The 25211-nt window shown below is 45.6% G+C and overlaps 1 protein-coding gene across 1 annotated transcript in view; it reads left to right on the forward strand.

Annotated features, from left to right (window-relative positions):
* The window catches only part of LOC139229005 (phospholipid-transporting ATPase IC-like), a 140485-nt gene that overhangs the window by 48790 nt on the left and 66484 nt on the right, over positions 1 to 25211 (forward strand). The window contains exons 13-18 of the mRNA XM_070860668.1: positions 373 to 581; positions 2406 to 2437; positions 3978 to 4134; positions 12741 to 12929; positions 14583 to 14695; positions 19761 to 19925. Coding sequence (XP_070716769.1) covers positions 373 to 581; positions 2406 to 2437; positions 3978 to 4134; positions 12741 to 12929; positions 14583 to 14695; positions 19761 to 19925 — 865 coding nt within the window. The remainder of the gene's footprint in view (positions 1 to 372; positions 582 to 2405; positions 2438 to 3977; positions 4135 to 12740; positions 12930 to 14582; positions 14696 to 19760; positions 19926 to 25211) is intronic.

Consider the following 25211-nt stretch of genomic DNA (forward strand, 5'->3'; position numbering starts at 1 on the left):
ATTTATTTAATTAACCATATTTAAATTCCTTAGCTGCCGTGGTGGGATTTGAACTTGTGTCTCCCTTGGATTACTGGTCCAGTAACATAACCACTATGCGTCTGTGAAGTTACACAAGTTTGTAGGGATTGGGAACAAAAAACCTCTACACCCTTGTATTTTAGTGCTAATAAATGGCACTGTTTTTTTTACAATGTTTGGTGTTAATATAGTTAGTGCAGTGACTCAATAGAGCTATTTAACTAATTGTAAATCTGACTATATTCAACTTGCTTGCATATCATTGTAAACAAATTTCTCAGCATAGATCTGCACTATTTGCAGTGTTTTTTTGGTTTCTATTTAGATATCGGCTGTAATTTTATTTTTCAGTTTTGAACTCCTCCATGTGGCCCAGAGTTGTTTCATTAACTGGGATATAAAAATGTACTATGCGAAGAGTGACACTCCTGCCAAAGCAAGAACAACTACCTTGAATGAAGAGCTGGGACAAATAAAATACATTTTCTCGGATAAAACAGGCACTCTGACCCAAAACATCATGGCATTTAAAAAATGCAGCATCGGTGGGAGGATATACGGTATTGTTATACTTGTGCTGTACTATTTCTTGATTCTGTGTGTGACTAAGGAACAATTAGTGTTCAGTGTCCCAGAGCTGTTATCAGCAGTACACTCTTCAATGGAAATGTTTAAAAGGCTAAGAACGGAAAGAACTGAACAAACTATCCTCAAAAGAGTTTCAACTGCAAAAGATATTTGTGCTGGTTTGCAGTTCCATTTTAAATTTATTTGTGAAGTTACAAAAATTTGTAGGGATTGGGGGCAGACAACTTGTAAATCTTCACAGGACTAGATATATGTACAAAATTAACGAGCCTCTTCTAGAAACTAGAAGAAATTCATGCTCGTACTTCGCAATGGAACATATTACTACCAAAGGACAAGCGACACTTTTATAAGCGGGGGAATTTTAACCTTAAAAAAAAAAATGGGAGGGTTTGGAACGTTGGGGTAGTTAATTTGTTTAAAAAATGCAATCCAAACCTCAACCCACCTTCAACCCGTCCAATTGTGATATTAACGAAGGTGGGATGGGGGATGGTGCAGAAGGCAGGCCGTCAATTTAAACATTACACTGAGGCTAGAAGCCTCTTCTTCAACCTACATTTTGTTTTTACACACTACATAAAGCCCGGCAGTTAAGGCAAAGTGAGGACGGTGTATCCAGGAGGTAAGTGTCATTACACCGACCGCCTGGATCCAGGGTCCCTGTCGAGCCCACCCCCCTATGATTGGAGACCCCTCACGAGGCCTCCGATTGCCTTCCCGCACCACCCCCACCCTCACCGATGAACCTCAGGCTGACCCCTTTCCTCTCTGTAAAGTGTTTTGAGATGTCCAGTGGTCATGAAAGGCGCTATATAAATGTAAGTCATTCTTTCTTTCTTTTCCCCCAACCTATGATCCTGATGCCGGCTACGATTCTCTGGTGACCGGTCTTGATCTTCTCTTCCCTCCGACCACCGCCCCCCCCCCCCCGCCCCGGTTCCTCGATGGCCCCACCCAATCCCTCCCTGCCCCTCTGTGCGGTCGAGTGCCACAGGCCTACCCGCCCGCAGCTAGCCAACCTCTCCATCTGGCTGGCTACGGGTGGGAAACACAAGCTTCAGATGCAAATCAGGTCCTTCTGTTAAAGTTGGCATGGCCTGCGGGGAAACCCATTCTCCCGGGTTTCCCGTCCGCACCAGAGCCCCCCACCCCCAACCCGCCGACACCATGAAAATCCAGCCCAATGTCTTTCACACCCTCGGGACACCCCAAAGTGCTTTACAGCCCATGAATTACTGTTACAGTTCAGCCACTGTTATGTAGGCAATGCAACAGCCAGTGTGTGCACAGCAAAGTGCTACAAACTTCAAATTAGGGAACTGACCAGTTAATGTGATAAAACAGGCAATCTGACTTGAAATAGAATGGCGTTCATGGAGGTGTTGGTTATATGCAATTAACCCTCTGTTGATGAACATAAAGAGCCTGGTAAACCCCTGTGTAGAAATGAGATTGTAGGTGTCAGGATTAAGCAAACTCTGAGGTGATCAGATATTCGATGGACCACAATGGAAGTGCTAGCTATGGAAAGCAGCCAGCCAGCACTGAAGGGGTTGTAAGAACCGCTTTCTGGAATTTCACCCAATACAGGTTTACTGCCTTTAGGAGATTAAATAGATGGGGTGACATCCATTGGTAGAGCAGGCTGTATGTGGTCTGTAGAAGCAGTGGGTTGAAGGGCCAAAGGCTTTTCCTTTTTCAGGCATTATTATGTTATTGTGGAGTGCAGAGAGAGGTTCTATAAAAAATATTCTGTGTTTTACAACCTAAAAGTTGAATTCTTTGACTTTCAGGCAATCAATATGATGATGTCAATATAGCAAAGGTAAGTGCTTTTTAATAGAAATTGTTTTGCCGAGATCAGTTTATGATTTTGGCAGGCCTTAAATTTTGAGGTTCATTTAAAACCTTGTACTCACTGAGTTCTGGTTCTCGACCTGCAAAGTATTACAGGAAGGGACTGAGGGTTCCCATCCACCTTTGCTTTTTGTCACAAAACTTTACTTGGGCTGCCAAGGATTCGCCTCATTGCCACATAAACCACTCAGCATAATGTAACACATTACAACTTGTGATCTATTCACCACCAGTGTAATCTGGAGGATTCTCTTGCAGTGCAGTATTTACGAGAGTTTAGCCAAGTTAGATGCAGGAGAGTCAAACAAGAAACAAATGGATTAAACGTATTGAACTAAACAGTAGACATTTGATGGAAGAGATACTTTTGTTAGCAAAAAGAATAAGAAATACCTTGTTTCATTTTATTTCAAGTATGTATAAGAGATGATCCAGTATACATCACCTGCCACTGATGCCCTGTGGGTTTAGGTATGAATAACCCAAACTCTGTTTGGATATTTAGGCCTTAAATTTCCTCAGGCCTGAGGTGCAATGTGGGGGTAAAGCAGGTGGAAGAGGCTTGATGTGGGTGTAAATCAGGCAGGAGCCAGGAATACTGGGTCTCCGCCCAGAACCAGGTCTCTGCTTGGGCTTGAGCCAAGCGGAAGTTCCATCACACCATAGAGGACACATGATGTCACAAGGAGACGGGGCAGCGGAATGGCTTTGTCCCCCAGAATTCCTACCACTTCCACCTCCTTTGCACCCATTGGATGCCAGGAAAGGAATTACTGTCTAAATCCTTGGAAGGGTGCAAGTGAGGCCCACGGGTGGTATCCTGGCCTGGATCCTAACCTGGACACGTCAGAAGAATTCATGACTATATAACGGGCCCAATGACCAACATGTTGAGATTTTTTGAAGCTGACACAACTGGCATATCACAATCCTAAGTGATTGTGATTTCCCACACCGCTCTTTTCTATACCCCTCTAGCCGACACAAGTTGGGGTGTGTGTCTGCCGACAATATTCAAATTGTTGACCCCCCCATCCTGATCCCAAATACTCTAGCGGGGTCAGAGCTAGAAGTGGGGTCCAAGGATTTTCGACACATTGGAGACAACCCGAACCAAACTACTACTACAAGCTCATTGAACACAAAGCTAGATTGAACCACAAAAATCACCAAGCTCAAAAGCAGACATAAATTTTGAAGTTTGTGGAGTTGGATTCCGATTCATTGATGAAAGTGTGCTGATACCAATTAGCCTAAATTTCAGGCCTGGATTTGTACGGTTCATGATATAGCTGCAGGAAACTAAATTCACTCTTCCCCCCCATGTACTCTGGATAGATCAGAAGTGATATTTCTTCAATGTTGAAGGTGGAATGTCAACTCTCATACAATGTATTTCAGTCATTATTCAGCAATTCTGCGCTTCAACCAATGCTAACTGCCTTGTTCACAAATAGTTGTGCAACTCCTTTTACCTCTCATTGAGACTGTCACTGGGATATTTACAGGTAGTTGACTTTAGCTGGAACACATTTGCAGATGGAAAGCTGAAGTTCTATGATTGGTCACTTTTGGAACGAATTCGATCAGGAGATGACCCAGGAGCACATGAATTCTTTAAATTACTGGCTGTTTGCCACACTGTAATGGCGGAAGAGAAAAATGGTGAGTCTGAATTTTCTTCATTTAGTAGCTGTTGAAATATTATGATTTTTATGCAAAATAAGGTGAGAAATACAGACAGAATATTTCTTCAATAATAATTAGGCTGTCTTTATTTTGCATAAAATAATCCATTGATATTCCAACAGGAATTGCAAGATTGCCCTGCTTATTATCATATATAAGTGGAGAGGCTCTGAATGTAATAAAGTGAAGGGAGTTTCAATATCAAGTTTACTATTTAGAAAAACAATCCTTTGACACAAAGATACTTTTAATTAACACTTTTATCACCTACATTTTACAAACTCATGAAAAGTTGCTGTTAAGATTTTAGATTTTATACAACTGGGAGGATATTTCAAATGCATGCATCAGAGCCTCAGTTGCTGGGATCGCATAACCGGAAAATCTTGGGTGCATTCCCACAATTTTCCGATAGGTGGTCGTAGAGGGTGAGGATCCACGTCAGGAGAGCGTATTCGTAAAACAGAGTGATTGCTGGCAATGAGCCAGAAGCAACGCAGAAGCATTCTGCACATAACTGTCAGATCACATTTTAAAAATAGCATTCACAACAGACGGAGGTCTGCGTAAAAGACAAGTTTAGCATTTTTTTCCCCTGGTTGGAAATTGTCATGTATTCAACTATCATTGTAACCCATGTATAAGATGACCTAAGTTGTACACCTTGAGAACATTGACCACAAGGGGTGAACTTGTGGCAGACACTCCTAACCTGGACTTTCAGGTATAAAAGGGGAAGCTCCACCCACCTTCATCACTTGAGGTCTTGGTAATAAAGGTAACTGGTCACAGAGTGACCTTCTCTCAAGTATGGGCCTTGTGTACATTTATACTGTATAGTAAGGACATATCATTGGCGACGAGAAACTGGGATTTAAACCACGCGAGCATGGCCACTAGCAGCACAGAAGAGAGGTACTGTGTTGGTGATGATTAGGACGACTTTATTGAGAGACTACAGCAAAGTTTTGTCACTAAGGAATGGTTGGGACACGATTCGGCCGACAAACGCAGTGCTCATCTCCTGACGGTTTGTGGATCCAGAACGTACTCCCTGATGAAGGACCTTCTAGCGCCAGAGAAGCCGGCGGACAAGATGTTCGAAGAGCTCAGTAAGTTGATCGGGGAACACCTTAAACCGGCGAGCAGCATGCACATGGCGAGACACCGGTTTTACACGCACTGGCGGCGAGAAGGGCAAAGCGTTTCAGACTTCGTGGCAGATCTCCGGCGATTGGTGAGCCTATGTAAATTCCCAGATGCATGCAGATGCTGCGAAACTTTTTTATTGAGGGCATCGGGCACGCTGGAGTTTTCAGGAAACTGATTGAGACCAAAGACTTGACCTTGGAAGCGGCAGCTCTGATAGCCCAGACATTTATCTCAGGGGAGGAAGAGACCAGTATGATGTATGACAAAAATCTTGGTTCAAATGCGGCAAACGACCAGGGAGTCAACATTGTTAACGCGACACACAGTTCTCTAAGCAGGCAAGGGCAATTGGAAATGCCCCAGCATGTAGTCGAACCCAAAGGAGGAATTCAACAGAGACAATGGCTAGCTGAATGGCGATTCATGCCATCGCAATGGACAATGCGGCCAGTAATGGGGCCATCAACACCTGTTAATGGTGCGCTTAAGGACAGTTACAGAGACAGTCAGAGACGATCGACTGGTAATGGACCTTTTGTTTCCAACAACGGAGCCTCCAGCTCATGCTGGAGGTGTGGAGGCAAACACCCAGCCAGAGCTTGCAGGTATCAGCAATATACCTGCAGAAACGGCAACGTCAGCGGTCATTGGCACATATGTGCAGGAAGCCTGCAGCTAGGTTGATATACGAGGAGGACGGGCCCAATGTAAGCCTTACGAGGCCAAATGAATACTGGGGGAAATCGCTGGAAGCTGAAGTTCAGCGAGTTCATGTGGAGCACATATACAGTTCATATACCAGGATGCCACCGATAAAAATTAAAGTGCTCCTCAATGGCATCCCAGTATTAATGGAGCTAGACACGGGGGCCAGCCAGTCCCTGATGAGTATCAAACAGTTCGAAAGGTTGTGGGTGTCCAAGGCCAGGAGGCCAAAATTATTGCCGTTTGACGCACAGCTACGGACATATACAAAGGAGATCATTCTGGTGCTAGGCAGTGCCACGGTAGTCGTGACCCACAAAGATTCGGAGAACAGGGTTGCCACTCTGGATTGTCCCGGGGGACGGTCCCGCGCTACTGGGGAGGAGTTGGCTTGCTGTCATGAACTGGAAATGGGGCGATGTCATTGCAATTTCTTCCGTGGAGCGAGTATCATGCTCACAGGTCCTGGACAAATTTGACTCATTATTCAACCCGGCATCGGCACTTTCATGGGGGCCAAGGTAGTGATTCACATAAACCCAGATGCCAGGCCAGTACACCACAAGGCCAGAGCGGTGCCATATGTGATGCGGGAAAAGATAGAATGCGAATTGGACCGCCTGCTGAGGGAAGGCATCATCTCGCCAGTCGAATTCAGTGACTGGGTGAGCCCGATCATACTGGTGCTCAAGGCAGATGCATCGGTCAGGATATGTGGCGATTACAAGGCCACCATCAATCGGGTGTCACTCCAAGGCCAGTACTCGCTACCGAGAGCGGAGGACATCTTTGCGATGCTATCCGGTGGCAAACTTTTTTCAAAATTGGACCTGACCTTAGCTTACATGACCCAGGAGCTGGTGAGTGAGTCAAAGAAGCTGACCACCATCACGACACACAAGGGGTTGTTTGAGTTTAACAGATGTCCGTTCGGGATTCGTTCGGCCGCCGCGATCTTTCAGCGAAATATTGAAAGTCTCCTCAAGTCGATTCCAAGGACGGTGGTTTTTCAAGACGATATCCTCATCACGGGTCGTGATACTGAAGAACACCTCCACAACCTGGAGGAGGTGCTACGCAGACTGGACCAGGTAGGGCTGCGATTGAAAAAGGGGAAGTGCGTCTTCTTAGCTCCAGAGGTAGAATTCCTGGGGATGAGGGTACCAGCAGACGGGATCAGACCTACTGCGTCCAAAACGGAAGCGATCCAGAGAGCACCCAGACCCCATAACACGACGGGGCTGCGTTTGTTCCTGGGGCTCCTGAACTATTTTGGTAACTTTCTTCCCAAATTGACCACGCTATTAGAGCCGCTACACGTGCTCCTACGCAAAGGTCACGATTGGGTCTGGGGGGGACAGCCAGGAAAGGGCTTTTGATAGAGCACTCAATTTGTTATGTTCCAACAATCTGTTAACGTTGTATGACCCGTGTAAGAAACTTGTTTTAACGTGCGATGCGTCATCCTATGGGGTCGGGTGTGTGTTGCAGCATGTGAATGCCAATGGTCAGTTACAGCCAGTAACTTATGCCTCCAGAAGTCTGTCCCAGGCAGAAAGGGGCTACGGGATGGTAGAAAAGGAAGCGCTAGCATGTGTATATGCGGTTAAAAAAAATGCACCAGTACCTGTTTGGCAGGAAATTTGAGCTGGAGACAGATCACAAACCCATAACATCCCTTTTGGTCGACAACAAGGCCATAAATGCGAATGCATCGGCCTATATACAGAGGTGGGCACTCACGTTAGCCACCTATGACGACACAATTCGGCACAGACCAGGCTCTGAAAACTGCGCCGATGCATTCAGCAGGCTCCCACTAGCTACCACTGAGGGGGCAACTGAGCATGATGTTGAGATGGTCATGGCTGTTGAAGCTTTCGAAAGTGAAGGCTCACCTGTGACAGCCCATCAGATTAAAGTCTGGACAAATAAAGACCCGCTACTGTGTTCAGTTAAGAAATGTGCCCTGAATGGGGACTGGGCAGCCTCGTACGGGGCATGCCCTGAGGAATTTAAACTGTTTCATAGGCGCAAGGATGAACTCTCGATTCAGGCCGATTGCCTGTTGTGGGGACACCGAGTAGTCATGCCCTAGAACGGCAGAGAGGTGTTTATCAGAGAACTTCACAATGAGCACCCGGGCATTGTCATGATGAAGGCAATTGCCAGGTCACACGTTTTGTGGCCATGGATAAATGCAGACCTGGAACTTTGTGTTCGCAGGTGCAACACGTGTGCTCAGCTGGGCAACACACCCAGGGAAGCCCCCCTTAGTCCCTGGCCCGCCAAGCCATGGTCACGCATCCATGTGGACTACGCAGGTCCTTTCATGGGAAAAATGTTTTTGGTTGTAGTAGACGCCTACTCCAAATAGATTGAGTGTGCCATTTTAAATTCAAGCACATCCTCTGCCACGGTAGAAAGTCAACGGGCAATGTTCGCCGCCCATGGTCTATCGGATGTCTTGGTCAGCGACAATGGCCCGTGTTTCACAAGCACTGAATTCCATGACTTCATGGCAGGCAATGGAATCAACCATGTCAGAACGGCACCGTTCAAGCCGGTCTCAAACGGCCAGGCAGAACGAGCAGTGCAGATAATCAAACAGGGGATGCTCAGAATCCAAGGGGGTTCCCTACAAAGCCGCTTATCACGCCTCCTGTTGGCCAATAGATCCCGACCACACTCGCTCACAGGGGTTCCACCCGCAGAGCTGTTAATGAAAAGGATGCTCAAAACCAGGTTATCCCTTATACACCCCACTATGAAAGAAATTGTTGAGAGCAGGCGTCAGTCACAATGTGACTACCATGACAGGAATGCAAGGGCGCGATGTATTGATGTCAATGACCCTGTTTTTGTCCTCAACTACGCTGCAGGGCCCAAATGGCTCGCAGGCACTGTGGTTGCCAAAGAGAGAAATAGGATTCTGGTAGTTAAACTTACCAATGGACAAATCTGGCGCAAACATGTGGATCAAACAAAAAGGAGGTTCAGCAACCCCATAGAAGAAGCAGAGGAAAAACACGATATAGAGTTCACTCCTCCACAGGTGACTGAACACAGGAACCAAAGGGAGGAGAGCCCAGTCACTGTGGGCAGTCCGGACAGGCCTGAGGCACCACAAACAGCAGACACTCAGGCCAGCGCCCAACAACCGGAGCCCCAACTCAGGCGCTCTACAAGGGAGCGTAAACCACCAGAGAGACTTAACCTGTGATCCCAATAAGACTTTGGGGGGGAGGTGATGTCATGTATTCAACTATCATTGTAACCCATGTATAAGCTGACCTAAGTTGTACACCTTGAGAACATTGACCACAAGGGGGTGAACTTGTGGGAGACACTCCTAACCTGGACTTTCAGGTATAAAAGGGGAAGCTTCACCCACCTTCATCACTTGAGGTCCTGGTAATAAAGATTACTGGTCACAGAGTGACCTTCTCTCAAGTATGGGCCTCGTGTGCATTTATACTGTATAGTAAGGACATATCAGAAATAGTGTTTATTTTAAAGAAATGCAAATAAAATTTAAAACGTGCATCATTTTCCCATTAGAAATTTGATTTATAAACACGTGATTAAAAAATAAATAACAGAAATACAGAACAAATGGGAAACTGTTCAACCTCCAGTCCAGATCCAAGGTAATCCCATCCTCTGACATTGAATTACAATACGTGGATGACACTTGCGTTTGCGCACACTCGGACGTCGAACTCCAAACCATCGTTAATACCTTCACCGAAGTGTACGAGAGTATGGGCCTTACAGTAAACATCCGTAAGTCAAAGATCCTCTACCAACCTGCCCCCACCGCATAGCACTGCCCCCCGTTTATCAAGATCCATGACGAAGCCTTGGACAACATGGACCATTTTCCATACCTCAGGAGCCTACTGTCAATAAGGGCAGATGTCGATGACAAGTCCAACATCCGCCTTCAGTTTGCCAGTACAGCCTTTGGTTGTTTGAGAAAGAAAGTGTTTGAAGACCAGGACCTCAAACCCGGCACCAAGCTCATGGTCTACAGAGCAGTAGTGATACCTGCCCTCCTATATGCTTCAGAGACATGGACTGTGTACAGCAGGCATCTCAAAGCACTCTAGAAGTACCACCAACAAGATCCTGCAAATCCATTGGCAGGATAGGCGCACCAATGTCAGTGTTCTCGCTCAGGCCAACATCCCCAGCATCGAAGCATTGACCACGCTCGATCAGCTCTGATGGATGGGCCACATCGTTCGCATGCCCAATACGAGACTCCCAAAACCAGCGCTCTACTCAGAGCTCCGACACGGCAAGCAAGCGCCATGTGGGCAGAGGAAACACTTCAAGGACACCCTCGAAGCCTCCTTGAAAAAGTGCAACATCCCCACCGGCACCTGGGAATCCCTGGCCCAAGACTGGTCAAAATGGAGGAGAAGCATCTGGGAAGGCGGCGAACATCTTGAGTCTCTTCGCCGGGAGCAGGCGGATGCCAAGCGCAAACAGCGGAAGGAGCACATGACAAACCAAGCACCCCACCCACTCTTCCCTTCAACCACCGTCTGCCCCACCTGTGACAGAGACTCTAGGTCCCACATTGGACTCATCAGTCACCTGAAAACTCATATTGGTGTGGAAGCAAGTCATCCTCGACTCCGAGGGACTGCCTAAGAAGAAGAAAAAATAAACACCAAGACTAGAAATTTGCCGACTTTGTAATTGGGCTTTTGTCGCTATTTCACCTTCCGCGGCGAAACCCTGATCGGCGGGATCTTCAGTGCTGTGGCCTTTTCCACGTACCGCCGGGAAGAGGAGCGCCAACGTGCAATACCCGAAATAGCATTTGCGTCGAGTTTTGGCTCTCTCCGCACTCGTATCCTGCGGCCAGAATACCGACCGCGTTAAACCTGTGGTGCAGCCCTGCTAGCAGCGGTAAGTATGAAGTCCTGCAAAAATGTTAAGTTAAAGTTTTTATTTTTTCATTCTTTTTCAGCGATTTAGTAGGTAAGGGTTTTGTGAATGTTTTTTATTGTTGCAATTTTTTGTTGTTTCTCTCCCTCCCAAGGCCCCTCTCGCGCAGCACTATCGGCCCCGGATTACAGTTGCCAAAATTCGCGGTTTCTGCCACGAATCCTCGTGCAATGCCGATTTTTACCACTGCGCAAATTAAAGGCCGAAAAGCTGGCCTGGAGGCGTTAACGAAGCGATAAAGGTCATTTTGGCGTAAAAATACCGCTTTCGCCGACAACCAAAATTCTAGCCTTTTGACCATTTGATTTTGCCCTCTGACTCACCTGGTTTTCTGAGTTCCAAAAGGAGCTACTTGAAATGGTTTCACTTCCATTGAGTGAGCAGCCCAGGTCGGAGGTTGACAGCAGCTTCAGAATCCAGTGAATTACAATGAGCTGCTGGTTAATTGAACTTTCAGGTGTTGGCCTTCATTTAGTGAGCCCTCTGCACGATTGGGGCCTGCACACAGGGACAGGGCCGGAAACCGCATCCTTTATCAGTCCTTAAAGGGCCATGCACCAGAATTAAAGGAATGCAGCAACTTAACGGGTAAGTGGGACAAAATAATTTCTCCAAAAGCTGTACCAGGCTAACGCAGTGACTGGCAAAAAAAAACAATAGAGAGTAATACAAACGTAGAGGCAGGAACTAGAGTCTGTGGGCAAATGACTCGATGCCGGGTGAAGTGGGTGCAAGGAAGAGTATGGCGTTTGCCAATCAAAGGCAACCAAGGGCAGCAGTGCAACATACCTGGTGGGTCAGCGCTTCCTGCACTGCTCACAGGACCTGAGCATAGATACGGAATGTACAGGCTTTGCGCCAGCAGATCCGAACCCATTAGCCCCAAACTCTGTTCCAGTGTTTGTTAAAATTAGTCATATCTGTTGCAACTGTGTAACTTTATTTTACTTTTGTTGAAGTTGCTCCTCTCTCAGGTCAATATAACAGGGCAACCTACAGCATGGTACATAAAATAACAGCTGCATTCACTGGCAGGTGTTTCCTGCTTTTTCAAAAAAAGAATGAGAATAGTAGTAGGCATCGGGCAGTGACTCCGTGAAATGGGATAACTGGACTATTTTAGGTTTTTCTTTCAGTTTGAATCTCCCTCTTGTAATCTACAGAAAACAAGCCGGACTGGACAAAGTTAATGTTATGGCAGCAGTGTGTTCCAGCCAAGTGTGCCATTATTAAAATAGGTCTGCAGTGTTCAGTGAAAAAGAAAGAACGAAAGAAACAACGAAAGAAAGAATGAAAAAAAGAAAGACCGCATTTATATAGCACCTTTCATGACCACCGCACATCCCAAAGCGCTTTACAGTGAATGAAGTCATTTTTGAAAAATAGTCACTGTTGTAATGTGGGAAACGCAGCAGCCAATTTTCCCACAAACAGCAATGTGATAATGACCAGATAATTTGTTTTTGGTTTATTGATTGAGGGATAAATTTTGGCCAGGACACCAGCGATAACGCCCCTGCTCTTCTTCGAAATAGTGCCATGGGATCTTTTACATCCACCTGAGAGAGTAGACGGGGCCTTGGTTTAACATCTCATCTGAAAGACGGCACCTCCAACAGTGCAGCATTCCTTCAGCACCGCACTGGAGTGTCAGCTGAGATTTTTGTGCCCAAGTCTCATAAAAATCATCGGACAGTATTTCCCACTCTATTCCAGGCCATATTTAGACATTGAATTTTTCTTATTATTTCCCTTCCTTCAAGGTCAGCTTTTGTACCAGGCTGCTTCCCCAGATGAAGAGGCTCTGGTCACTGCGGCCAGAAACTTTGGCTTCGTGTTTCTGTCACGCACACAGAACACCATAACGGTTAGTGAGCTGGGAGTGCAGAGGACGTACACAATGTTGGCGATGCTGGACTTCAACAGCTGCCGAAAGAGAATGTCTGTTATCCGTAAGTAAGCTATGTTTAAAAGATGTTTTTCCGTTTTTTGCTCCCTGGCTTCTCATCACTATGCAGCTGAGAGGACAGGCCAAAGACCTGCTCTAGTTCCTCTCACAAACCCAGTGCCTCAGCACTATCCTTCCCTATCACAACATGCAGTCTGATTACTCCGTGACATTAGCCCAGAACTTCCTGTCAGAGATATTAGCAGCCAAATTTTCAACATGTTTTGCTTTTAAATTTGTTCTTGGCATGTGGGCAATGCTGGCAAGGTTAATTGTCCATCCCTAAATGCCCTGATACTTCAGTGGTTTGTTAGGTCTCTTTAGAGAGCATTAAGCACCATACAGTGTGGGACTGGAGTCACGTGTAGGCCAGACCAGGTAACAGTGGCTGGTTCCTTTCCCTGAACCAGTGGGCTTTTCACTCCAGTCCACCAGCTTTCATTGACGCTTTTCAGGTATAAATTCTGGCCCATAAATTACCAGACTATTTGGCCTAAAATGTAATTGATGCCACACCTGTTTTACAGGTGTAAAACTGGTGCCGAAGTGTCCAACATGGTGGGCCTGCTATATTGATTATGGCTGAATTATTGATGTCCAGGGACAACACCTTGTATACACAAAAATGAGGCCTAAGGCCTGTTTTGGACCTCTTCCTGAAATTGGGCTGCCCTGAACAAAGCTGACATGTTCTATTAGATCAAAGTATTATATAAAAATAAGGACAGAAAGTATGACTTTAAAATGGAGCTGAATTGCCTCCGTGGCCTTGTCCGATTATGTCCTGCTCTCTAACTCAGCACATACTTGGCATTAATTCTGAAAACCTCCTGCTTTATACCGAGGGTTTTTCTCTAAGGAAAGCTGCATCAGGTAGAAGTAAAACACTGTCCTTCCTGTGAGTATGAGGCTAGCGTTTTAAATGTATTCTCCCCATTCCCTGGTGTTCTCCTGGGCTCTGCTGGAATCAGAAAATAATTTAACTACAATATGAAGCTCTGATTTTGTTGTGTTTATTTCTTTTTTAAAGCTGGTTTGAAAAGCACTGACCGTGTGATATGGGCCCGATATAATTCCAGGTTTCCGTTGCTCTTTGTTGCCCTAAGCTCAATCTCAAAAGATTGATGTTGTAAATTCTTTGAAAAGTCTTGCAGGGACTTCAGTTACATTGATAGACTGGGGAAACTGGGGTTGTTCTCCTTGGAGCAGAGAAGATAGAGAGGAGATTTGATAGAGATGTTCAAAATCATGATGGGTCTAAACATAGTAGATAGAGAGAAACTGTTCCCATTGGCAGAAGGGTCGAGAACCAGAGGACACAGATTTAAAGTAATTCGCAAAAGAACCAAAGGCGACATGAGGAAAAACTTTTTTATGCAGCGAGTGGTCAGGATCTGGAATGCGCTGCCTGAGAGGGTGGCGGTGGCAGATTCAATCGTGGCTTTCAAAAGGGAATTGGATAAGTACCTGAAAGAAAAAAAATTGCAGGGCTATGGGGAAAGGGCTGGTGAGTGGGATGAGCTGAAGTGCTCTTGCAGAGAGCCAGCACGGGCTCGACGGGCCGAATGGCCTCCTTCTGTGCTGTAACCATTCTTCATTCTATTTTAAAAGTTCAAAAGCAGCTTCTCCTGCATTCTGAGCACTTTTTCTCTTGCAGTGAAAGATTCGGAAGGGAAGATTAAACTGTACTCCAAAGGAGCAGATGCGGTGATATATGAAAGGCTTCAGGTCAACTGCCCCCACAACGAGAGCACTCAAATGGCACTAGATGTAAGACTGCTAAAGTATCCCAAGTTCACTTTGACTAACTGACCCTTTGAGGGCTGTGGATGTACTTTATCATTCAAAAATGTTGCCGTATTTTAATTTGTTCAGAGATCATTAGTAGTAGAATATATTTTTAAGCTTCTCTTTTAATATTGTTCAGTTTCTCATTATTGTAATTTCAATGACCCTCCGTCTTGTAAATGTTTAGTTGATGAAACCTTTTCAGGCTCCACATGTTATACTGTACAGGGAATTGAGGATCCCACAAATTAAGAACTGTCAGTCTGCATTGAACTGATAATTGATTTGATATTCCTTGGTGTGCACGTTACTCTGGAGGTTGTTAGGTAACAGCACTGCCCAAAACAGAAATGCACGTGATCGGAATATTCATAAAGAACTAACCACAACATCACTGCCGACCTCAATGTCAACTCATTCCAGTGACCTCTTGTAACCCAGTCATCGCAGTGAATACTTTGTGAGTTTGGAGACACTATCGCATGGGAATTATAAACAGTTGTGTGCCCACAAAAACTGCCCTTTGCCCATGTCATCATTGGCAGCGTGCCACTGGTTTGTTACAGAACCTATTGGCCTCGATTTTAAAAGGGGTGACGGGTACAATACCCGTGAGCCCCGAAGTGCGCAGTGAATCCAGAGAGTCCGGGGATGTGGAGGTCCGGCAGGGCTGGCCCATATTTGCATGAATTTTCCCGGATTCCTATCCGAACCTGGCCAGATCCACTACTTGGCCAGAGGGCAGGAGCGGGGATTCAGCGGCAGGAGTCCGCAGCCGGGGACCATTGGAGAATATTTAAAGTAAGACACAGCTTCCATCTTAGTGTCCTCCTCGCTCATAAGACAGGTTAAGATCAGGACACGGCAGGAAGGAAATGGGTCAGAGGGGAAAAGTGACAACCCTCATTTTAACTGCTTGGTTTCTGCCAGACAGGGGGAGTTAAAATCAGGGCCATTATTACTACTCAGGCAGTAGAACACAATTTAGAAGATCATATCGATTAAATTGAGGAAACAAGATCCAAGTAATATCTGAGAACCCATATGTTACATGTTGTAATACTTATAACCTGCATGCGCGTGCTAAATAATTCTGAATATAAAATAAAAATTGGTTTATCTCTTTAACAACTAATACTTGCATGACTTGCTAAAGATACAATCATGCTGCAATGTCTCTTCTAACTGTTTTTTAAAAAAAAAAAGTCTATTTGTTTAATTCAGTAATCGTTTAATCTACACAATGTTCCAGGGTCATTTCATTCTGACTTAGATCAGCACTTCTCCCGTTCAGTGTCATGACGTCAGTGATGATGTGGGTGAAGGGCGATTTTAATGGGCACACAACGGATTATAATTCCCACGTGGTAGTGACCCCAAAGTCATAAAATATTCATTGATGACTGTGTTACAAGAGGTCGTGGAATGAGTTTATTTTAGGTCGGCAGTTTTTTGTGAATATTCCGCTCAAATGTGCAGATAAAGCAAAAGTGAGGCAATCGCATCTGGGCATTAAGCAGAAAATGTTGCATTTTCAAAAGGTGCAATGATCCACTCGCCTGTGCATTTTGGATGCCGCTCTGGACACAAGCCTATCAATTCTCTTTTCCCTTTTCTCCTTGTGTGGTTTGGTGTCAACTTATGTCTGTTAATGCTCCTGTGAAATGCCTTGGGACATTTTACTACTTTAAAGGTGCTATATAAATGCAAGTTGTTGATTTGGGCACCATCTCATTAGGACAAAAGCCATGTAATGCAAGCAACCTTTTCTAATTGAAAGAAACACTGTGAACTTTTTCATTCAAGAAAGGAGGGGGAGAGAAAACAGGGAACTTCAGGCCAGTTAGCTTGACATCAGTCATCAGGAAAATACTGGAATCCATTGTTAAGGAAGTAGTATCAGGGCACTTAGAAAATCGTAACATGACTAGGCAAAGTTTTTTGAGGATATAACTAACAGGGTAGGTAAAGGGGAACCAGCAGATGTAGAATGTTATTATTTCCAAAAGGCGATAAGGTGCCACATAAAAGGTTATTACACAAGATAGGGGCTCATGGGATTGGACGTAATGTATTCGCATGGATAAAGGATTGGTTAATGGACAGAAAACAGAGAGTAGGGATAATCGGGTCTTTTTCAGATTGGCAGGCTGTAACTAGTGGGGTGCCGCAAGGATCAGTGCTGGGGCCTCAGCTATTTACAATCTATATTTATGACCTAGATGAAGGGACCGAGTGTAATGTATCCAAGTTTGCTGATGATACAAAGTTAGCTGGGACAGTAAGCTGTGAGGAGAACACAGGGTGGCAAATGGAGTATAATGTAGGGAAATGTGAGGCTATTCACATTGGTAGGAAAAATAGAAAAACAGAATATTTTTTAAATGGTAAGAAACTTTTAAATGTTGGTGTTCAGAGAGATTTAGGTGTCCTCGTGCAAGAAATGCAGATACAGCAAGCAATAAAGAAGGCAAATGACATGTTGACCTTTATTGCAAGGGGGTTGGAGTATAAGCGTTAGGAATTCTTGCTACAATTGTACAGGGGCTTGGTGAGACCACACCTGCAGTAATATGCATAGTTTTTTTGGTCTCCTTATCTAAGGAAAGATATACTTGCCTTGGAGGTTCACAAGGGGGCATAGACTCAGGATAAGGGGTCAGCCATTTAAGACTGAGATGAGGATGAATTTCTTCACTCAGCGGTTTTTGAATCTTTGGAACTCTCTGCACCAGAGGGCTGTAGCTACTGAGTCTTTGAGTATATTCAAGGCTGAGATAAATAGATTTTTGGACTCTAGGGGAATCAAGGGATATGGAGCTCGGGCTGGAAAGTGGAGTTCAGATTGATGATCAGCCATGATCTTAATGAATAGTGGAGTAGGCTCGAGGGGCCGTATGGCCTACAACTGCTCCTATTTCTTATGTCCTTATGTTCTTGTATTCTTGTTTCGGATTTCAAAACAATTCTAAACCACTGCCAATGATATCGCATGGAAGGGTAGTATTAGTACTGCACTTTCACTCATAAGAATGGCCTTAGATCTCAGGAATACTAAGATGCCGTGTAGGAATCTTATATCGGCTATCTAATTCAGAACCCGTGTGAAACCATCCCCTACATTGGATCCTGTTTGCACTGTGATGTTTGTCGTCTGTTCTGCACAATGGAGACTGGATTGTGGCCATTTCCAGCACTGATCTAAACAACATACAATATGATCATGGTATTGTGGACTCATGCTTGTATTGTTAATGTAATGAGTTATGGATCTTTTCACACTTGGCAATGCATAATGGGAGCACCACATCAGCAGTGTGATGCCCTAAAATAAGTGTTAACTCCCATTTGTCAGAACAGTATGAGGCAATAATTGGCTCCAATGGAGATTAACTTCTAAAGCAGCAAGCTGAGGGTGTTTAATCAAAGTGCTGCAAACAATGATTAACACAAACACCGCAACCAAACTGCACTTATCACCAGCGGCAATGCTAGGAGCTTGAAATGGGGACTCCGTTCAAGACAGCTAAAGAATTAAAATAATGTAATATAGCTATAAGCTCGAACTCTCTGGGGAGTAGTGCTCCCATTAATTCCAGTTAGCCTGCTCCTATTTGCCACATTTATGCTGAATTTCATGAATTAAAACTGTAACCATGTCAAATCTAAAGAACTGGGCAAGTTTCAAATTAAAGTATCTTAATGATTATAGCATTATAATATCATGTGACTCAGTTATTGTATTAAGATTGGGTAATATTGTCAGGTAACAAATTATTTTGCCTTTTGATTGGCTCCAGACAGAACAGTGAACTAATAAACTAAACACCTGTCCTTCAGATAATAATATTACTTTATGTAGTTAGGGCACCAGTCGCCATTTTGAAAGTTTCAATATCCCTTTTTTAAAATGGGCTACACCCGCGCCATTTTGAAAGAATCTGTAATGCTTGTAAAAAACCTTCATCTGAGTGGCTTATCATAGGTAGTCCCTCGAAATCAAGGAAGACTTACTTCCACTCTAAAAGTGAGTTCTTAGGTGACTGAACAGTCCAATACGGGAATTACAGTCTCTGTCACAGGTGGGACAGACAGTCGTTGAAGGAAAGAGTGGGTGGGACTGGTTTGCCGCACGCTCCTTCCGCTGCCTGTGCTTGCTTTCTGCACGCTCTCGGCAACGAGACTCAAGGTGCTCAGCGCCCTCGCGGATGCTCTTCCTCCAATTAGGGCCATCTTTGGCCAGGGACTCCCAAGTGCCGGTGGGGATGTTACATTTTATCAAGGAGGCTTTGAGGGTGTCCTTGAAATGTTTCCTCTATCCATCTGGGGCTCGCTTGCCATGCAGGAGTTCCGAGTACAGCGCTTGCTTTGGGAGTCTTGTGTCAGGCATGTGAGTCAGTATCATCTCTCGTCGAGAAGAAATCAAAGCCTCAACCTTGGGTTAGTTCTTTGCTGGTCTACTAGATGAATCACTCGGCAATCCTGCAGTGCTCTACATTGGAGGGAAGGCAGGAGTGGCACATCAAATCAATCCTTCTCTCAGCTGATATTAATGACAATGGCCGAGATTCAGCCCATCCTACTGTTTCCGCTGAGGGAGAATGTGTGGAAACTAGAAACAGCAGCAGTGAAGCTTTTAAAATATGGGGGTGGGTGGGCGGTGGGGTGTGGGGGGCGGAGGTGGAACAGCGGTAAAACCTTTCCATGGCCAAAGCTCATTACTTTCAAATGTTTAAAGCAAGATTTAAAATATATTTTCATTAATTATGAAAATCACTTCAAAAGTTTCACTTGAAGTGATTTTGCTCCCTGAAGTACTGTAAACATTTCTCATTATAAATGTGTTCGTGCCTCAGCACAAATATTCAAAATGTCATATTAGAAAGAGCATCTCTTGCTTATGAAATATTGTTGAGGCAGGCAGCAAAGGGAATACTGTATCTTCAATAATCCTTTCTCACATAAATCTTGGTGTAAATCAATGCGAGCATGAAGGTAAGCTTCATTTGCCAGAACTGTATTATGAAAATTGATATGCTTTCTGCAGTATTTTGCTGCAGAAACACTGCGGACATTGTGCCTGGCATACAAAGATGTGGAGGAAAACTACTACAAAGACTGGAGCCAAAGGTACCATACAGCCAGTGTCGCTCTACAGAATCGTGGACAATTGCTCGAAGAGTTGTACGAAGAAATAGAAACAGATCTGGTGGTAAGCAGTTGCTTTTATTGTGTAGATGTGCCTGAAAGAGGTGTTTGTTTGTCAGACTCTGATTTGCCCAGTAACAGACACAATAATGAAGATTACCACCAGATTGAGGGTTTGCAGCCTCTAGGCAACATTATGGATAGACAGCCAATGGGATGCTCTCAAGTAAGGCAATCATCATCAGGATAATCTCATCATTCAGGCTTTTAACTAGGTAAAGAGAAATCAGGGCCTCATGGTTAGAATTTACAGCCATACCAATAGAAGGGGCACTTGTACGGCCAGTGCTGATGATCTGGAAATTTATAGTGGCAATCTGCTCTCTGAGTTACTTCCCCTCCCAATGCCATCAACTGTCAGTACCAAACTGATCAGCGGGAAGACTTGGTACACCTGTATCCTCCTGTTCAAAGCCTTCCGCGGCCTCGTCCATCTCTATCTCTGTAACCTCCACCAGCCCTTCAACCCTCTGAGAACTCTGTGTTCCTCCAACTCTGGTCTCTTGTGCACTCCCCCACTTCCTTCGCCCCACCCTGGGTGGCTGTCAAGGCCCTAGGGTTGCCAACTGTAAAGTCCTTACTCAACAGCATGAAACCACACGAGGCACATTCTGGGGACAAGGTCACTCTGTGACCTTAACTCTTTATTCACAGGACTTCATGGGACCTGCATGGGACCTCCCTTTTTATACTTGTGTGATCAGGTAAGGAGTGTCTCCCACAAGTTCACCCCTTGTGGTCAAGGTGTACATCTAGGTTGAGAGTATACAGTAATACAGTGGTGTTACATTGTGGTTACATACATGACATTACCTTCCCCCCCAAAGTCTTATTGGGATCATAGGTTTAGTCTTTCAGGTGGTCTTACGCTCCCTTGTGGAGTGCCGCAGTTGGGGCTCTGGTTGTTGGACACTGACGTGAGTGTCTGTCACCTGTGGTGATTCCGGCCTGTCCGGGCTGACCGCAGGGACTGTGCATTCTTCTGATTGCTCTTGTTGCTCGTTCACTGGCGATGTTGTGAGCTCCATCTCATGGTCTTCTTCAGGTTCCTCCTTGTCGATGCTGAACCTTTTTTTTTTAAACTTGGTCCAGATGCCTACAGCATATCTGACCATTGTTGAGTTTTACCATGATGACCTTGTTCCCCTCTTTGTCAATTACAGTGCCCTCAAGCCATTTGGGCCCCATGGCGTGATTGAGGACGAATATAGGATCATTTATTTCTATACATCTCCCCCTCGAATTACAGTCATGGTACTCGTTTTGTGACTTGCGCTTGCCATCAACTATATCGGTCAGGACTGGGTGAATGAGGGACAACTGAGTTTTGAGTATCCGTTTCATTAGTAGCTCTGCGGGCAGGACCCCCGTGAGCGAGTGCGGCCGGGATCTATAGGCCAGCAGGAGACGCGATCGGCGGCATTGTAGGGAAGGTCCTTGAATCCTGAGCATACCTTGCTTAATGATTTGGACCACACGTTCCACCTGGCCATTGGAGGCTGGCTTGAATGGCGCAGTCCTGACATGGTTGATGCCATTGCCCGACATAAACACTCGGAATTCGTAGCTTGTGAAACATGGGCCATTATCACTAACCAGGATGTCTGGCAAGCCATGGGTTGCAAAGTTCGCATGTAGGCTTTCCACGGCGGTGGATGACTTGCATGAATTCAGAATGATGCACCCGATCCATTTCGAGTACGCATCTACTTTGAAGGTATGAGGCATGAATTGGCTAAGATAGATTGGCTAATGATACTTAAGGGGTTGACTGTGGATGGGCAATGGCAGACATTTAGAGACCGCATGGATGAATTACAACAATTGTACATTCCTGTCTGGCGTAAAAATAAAAAAGGGAAGGTGGCTCAACCGTGGCTATCTAGGGAAATCAGGGATAGTATTAAAGCCAAGGAAATGGCATACAAATTGGCCAGAAATAGCAGCGAACCTGGGGACTGGGAGAAATTTAGAACTCAGCAGAGAAGGACAAAGGGTTTGATTAGGGCAGGGAAAATGGAGTACGAGAAGAAGCTTGCAGGGAACATTAAGGCGGATTGCAAAAGTTTCTATAGGTATGTAAAGAGAAAAAGGTTAGTAAAGACAAACGTAGGTCCCCTGCAGTCAGAATCAGGGGAAGTCATAACGGGGAACAAAGAAATGGCAGACCAATTGAACAAGTACTTTGGTTCAGTATTCACTAAGGAGGACACAAACAACCTTCCGGATATAAAAGTGGTCAGAGGGTCTAGTAAGGAGGATGAACTGAGGGAAATCTTTATTAGTCGGGAAATTGTCATTTTCCAACATTCCATTGACTCTGGATCAGTTCCTATCGAGTGGAGGGTAGCCAATGTAACCCCACTTTTTAAAAAAGGAGGGAGAGAGAAAGCAGGGAATTATAGACCGGTCAGCCTGACCTCAGTAGTGGGTAAAATGATGGAATCAATTATTAAGGATGTCATAGCAGCGCATTTGGAAAATGGTGACATGATAGGTCCAAGTCAGCATGGATTTGTGAAAGGGAGATCATGCTTGACAAATCTTCTGGAATTTTTTGAGGATGTTTCCAATAAAGTGGACAAAGGAGTACCAGTTGATGTGGTATATTTGGACTTTCAGAAGGCTTTCGACAAGGTCCCACACAGGAGATTAATGTGCAAAGTTAAAGCACATGGGATTGGGGGTAGTGTGCTGACGTGGATTGAGAACTGGTTGTCAGACAGGAAGCAAAGAGTAGGAGTAAATGGGTACTTTTCAGAATGGCAGGCAGTGACTAGTGGGGTACCGCAGGGTTCTGTGCTGGGGCCCCAGCTGTTTACATTGTACATTAATGATTTAGACGAGGGGATTAAATGTAGTATCTCCAAATTTGCGGATGACACTAAGTTGGGTGGCAGTGTGAGCTGCGAGGAGGATGCTATGAGGCTACAGAGTGACTTGGATAGGTTAGGTGAGTGGGCAAATGCGTGGCAGATGAAGTATAATGTGGATAAATGTGAGGTTATCCATTTTGGTGGTAAAAACAGAGAGACAGACTATTATCTGAATGGTGACAGATTAGGAAAAGGGAAGGTGCAACGAGACCTGGGTGTCATGGTACATCAGTCATTGAAGGTTGGCATGCAGGTACAGCAGGCGGTTAAGAAAGCAAATGGCATGTTGGCCTTCATAGCGAGGGGATTTGAGTACAGGGGCGGGGAGGTGTTGCTACAGTTGTACAGGGCCTTGGTGAGGCCACACCTGGAGTATTGTGTACAGTTTTGGTCTCCTAACTTGAGGAAGGACATACTTGCTATTGAGGGAGTGCAGCGAAGATTCACCAGACTGATTCCCGGGATGGTGGGACTGACCTATCAAGAAAGACTGGATCAACTGGGCTTGTATTCACTGGAGTTCAGAAGAGTGAGAGGGGACCTCATAGAAACGTTTAAAATTCTGACGGGTTTGGACAGGTTGGATGCAGGAAGAATGTTCCCAATGTTGGGGAAGTCCAGAACCAGGGGTCACAGTCTAAGGATAAGGGGTAAGCCATTTAGGACCGAGATAAGGAGAAACTTCTTCACCCAGAGAGTGGTGAACCTGTGGAATTCTCTACCACAGGAAGTAGTTGAGGCCAATTCACTAAATATATTCAAAAGGGAGTTAGATGAAGTCCTTACTACTCGGGGGATCAAGGGGTATGGCGTGAAAGCAGGAAGTGGGTACTGAAGTTTCATGTTCAGCCATGAACTCATTGAATGGCGGTGCAGGCTAGAAGGGCTGAATGGCCTGCTCCTGCACCTATTTTCTATGTTTCTATGTTTCTACCACAATAAGGAACATCTTACCCATGAACGGGCCCGTGTAGTCAACATGAATGCGTGACCATGGCCTGGTGGGCCAGGGCCACAGGCTGAGCAGGGCCTCCCTGGGGGCATTACCCAGCTGGGCACACGTCGTGCACCTGTGAACACCAATGTTCCAGGTCTGAATCAATTCCAGGCCACCAAACGTGTGACCGGGCAATGGCCTTCATCAGCACAATGCCTGGGTGCTTGCTGTGGAGTTCCCAGATGAATGCCTCCTTGCCCTTCTGGGGCACAACTACTCGACTGCCCCATAATAGGCAGTCGGCTTGGATGGAGAGCTCATCCATCCGTCTGTGGAACGGTCTGACCTCCTCAGGGCATGCTCCGTGTGCGGGCGCCCAATCCCCAGTCAGGACACATTTCTTAATCGGATAGGAGGGGATCTCTGTTTGTCCATATTTTGATCTGGCGGGCTGTGATGGGGGAGCCTGCACTGTCAAAGGCATCGACAGCCATGACCATCTCAGCGCTTTGCTCCGCTGTCCTCTCAGTGGTGGCCAGTAGAAGTCTGCTGAGCACGTTAGCGCAATTTTCAGTGCCGGGCCGGTCCCGGATGGAGTAGTCATAGGCAGCCAGCATGAGAGCCCACCGCTGTATGCGAGCTGATGCGTTGGCATTGATAGCCTTGCTGTCTGACAACAGGGATGTTAATGGCTTGTGGTCCGTCTCTAATTCAAATTTCCTACCAAAGAGGTACTGATGCATTTTTTTTTACACCATAGACACATGCAAGCGCTTCCTTCTCGACCATCCCATATCCCCGTTCTGCTTGACAGCGCGACCTGGAGGCATAAGCCACAGGTTGTAGTTGACCCTCAGCATTGCCCTGCTACAACACGCACCCAACCCCATAGGACGATGCATCACTTGTCAGAACCAATTTTTTTACAGGGGTCATACAGGGTCAACAACTTGTTTGAACAAAGTAGGTTTCACGCCTGATCAAAAGCCCGTTCCTGACAGTCCCCCCAAAACCAATCGCAACCCTTACGCAGGAGCACATGCAGTGACTCCAACAATGTGCTGAAGTTCGGCAGAAAGTTCCCAAAATAGTTCAACAGTCCCAGGAATGAACGCAACTCAGATGTGTTGCAGGGCCTGGGTGCTCGTCGAATTGCCTCTGTTTTGGATTCGGTGGGCCGAATCCCATCTGCAGCAACCCTCCTGCCCAGAAACTCAACCTCAGGAGCTAAGAACACATATTTAGACTTCTTGAGTCGCAGGCCAACCTGGTCCAGTCGGCGTAGCACGTCCTCCAGGTTGTGGAGGTGTTACTCAGTGTCTCAACCTGTGATGAGGATGTCGTCCTGGAATACGATCGTTCGAGGAATGGATTTAAGCAGACTTTCCATGTTTCGTTGAAAAATTGCGGCCACTGATCGAATGCCAAACGGACACCTGTTATAAACGAACAGTCCCTTGTGCGTGGTAATGGTGGT

The sequence above is a fragment of the Pristiophorus japonicus genome, chromosome 18, assembly GCF_044704955.1.
Source record: "Pristiophorus japonicus isolate sPriJap1 chromosome 18, sPriJap1.hap1, whole genome shotgun sequence".
Classification (NCBI taxonomy): Eukaryota; Metazoa; Chordata; class Chondrichthyes; family Pristiophoridae; genus Pristiophorus; species Pristiophorus japonicus.